This window comes from Rhinopithecus bieti, unplaced genomic scaffold (assembly GCF_001698545.2).
Source record: "Rhinopithecus bieti isolate Rb0 unplaced genomic scaffold, ASM169854v2 scaffold_61217, whole genome shotgun sequence".
Classification (NCBI taxonomy): Eukaryota; Metazoa; Chordata; class Mammalia; order Primates; family Cercopithecidae; genus Rhinopithecus; species Rhinopithecus bieti.
In genome coordinates, this window is record NW_016823072.1 from 1 (window position 1) to 1,176 (window position 1,176).

Below are 1,176 nucleotides of genomic sequence, written 5' to 3' on the forward strand. Positions count from 1 at the left end.
GTGTGGGGCGGCCAGAGGGCAGGGCAGGAGGGGCTGGTGGGGACCCTGGCTGCTTCTGCCTCCTGTGCTGGCTCCTGCAACAGGCCCCCTCCATCCTGGGACAGCTCTTGTTTCTCCAGGGGGCCTGGTTCCTGAATCAGACTTTGGTCCCCCATCCTGTGCACCTCCCCCAGGAAGGGGCTGCTGTCCTGGGGTGGGAGAGAGCTCGGGTGTGTGGGGTGATGCTCGGGCTGTTTGGGCCTAGTCAGGGTCGCCCCTCCTGTGTACGTTTCTAATTCTGGGAGGCAGGGAGCTCTGCTCTTCCCATGGGTGGGAGGTGTGGTGAAAGCACAGAGCCTTCCTGGGGAGGGGAGCTGTGTCTTGGGGCCTGGCGTCTGTGCGGAGAAGCCATTGTCCTCCTGTTGGCCTTGGGGCTCCCGTGCAGGTGTGAGAAGTTGGCCGAGATCATCTGGCAGAACCGGCAGCAGATCCGCAGGGCTGAGCACCTCTGCCAGCAGCTGCCCATCCCTGGCCCAGTGGAGGAGATGCTGGCTGAGGTCAACGCCACCATCACGGACATCATCTCAGCCCTGGTGACCAGGTGACTGCTGCCTGTTGGCCATGCCCAGGAGCTTGGGGCAGCTCCAGACTGCGTGTGGGGACCGCAGGTGCCTTCCAGACCAGCAGATCCACTTCGTGCCTCTCATCCCTCCCCACTCCGTCTCCAGTTGCTGTGGCTGCTGGGTGCCGCCCTTGCCTGGTTTCTCCTGTGGACACTGCAAGAGATGCCTGTGGGCCGCAGCCCATGCCGGCTGCTGTGTTATCTCACTCCCCTCTCCATCCTCTCCCCGGACTCTCACGGCTTCCCCGGGAACAGAGGCCTGTGCCCGTGCTCTTCACCTCCTGAGCCCCGCGGGAGGCAGCCCCACCCCCACCACAGGAGGACTGAGAGCCCTTTCCCCTGCGCCAACCCCTCATCGTACATCTGTCCCTGTGTCCCCTGCAGCACATTCATCATTGAGAAGCAGCCTCCTCAGGTCCTGAAGACCCAGACCAAGTTTGCAGCCACCGTGCGCCTGCTGGTGGGCGGGAAGCTGAACGTGCACATGAACCCGCCCCAGGTGAAGGCCACCATCATCAGTGAGCAGCAGGCCAAGTCTCTGCTCAAGAACGAGAACACCCGCAAGTAATTGTGCC

General features: G+C 63.4%; 1 protein-coding gene across 1 annotated transcript; it reads left to right on the top strand.

Moving 5' to 3' along the window:
• Nucleotides 1-305: 305 nt before the first annotated feature.
• LOC108521384 (signal transducer and activator of transcription 5B-like) lies at nucleotides 306-1,169 on the top strand. Its single transcript, XM_017861201.1, has 2 exons — nucleotides 306-580; nucleotides 986-1,169. The coding sequence occupies exons 1-2, from the start codon at nucleotides 306-308 to the stop codon at nucleotides 1,167-1,169; spliced, it is 459 nt and encodes a 152-aa protein (XP_017716690.1).
• The last annotated feature ends 7 nt before the right edge of the window (nucleotides 1,170-1,176 follow it).

Coding starts and splice junctions, on each gene's coding strand:
- LOC108521384 (XM_017861201.1), top strand. CDS start 306: ATGGGTGGGAGGTGTGGTGAAAGCACAGAGCCTTCCTGGGGAGGGGAG. Junction 581..985: donor ATCTCAGCCCTGGTGACCAG/GTGACTGCTGCC, acceptor TGTCCCCTGCAG/CACATTCATCATTGAGAAGC.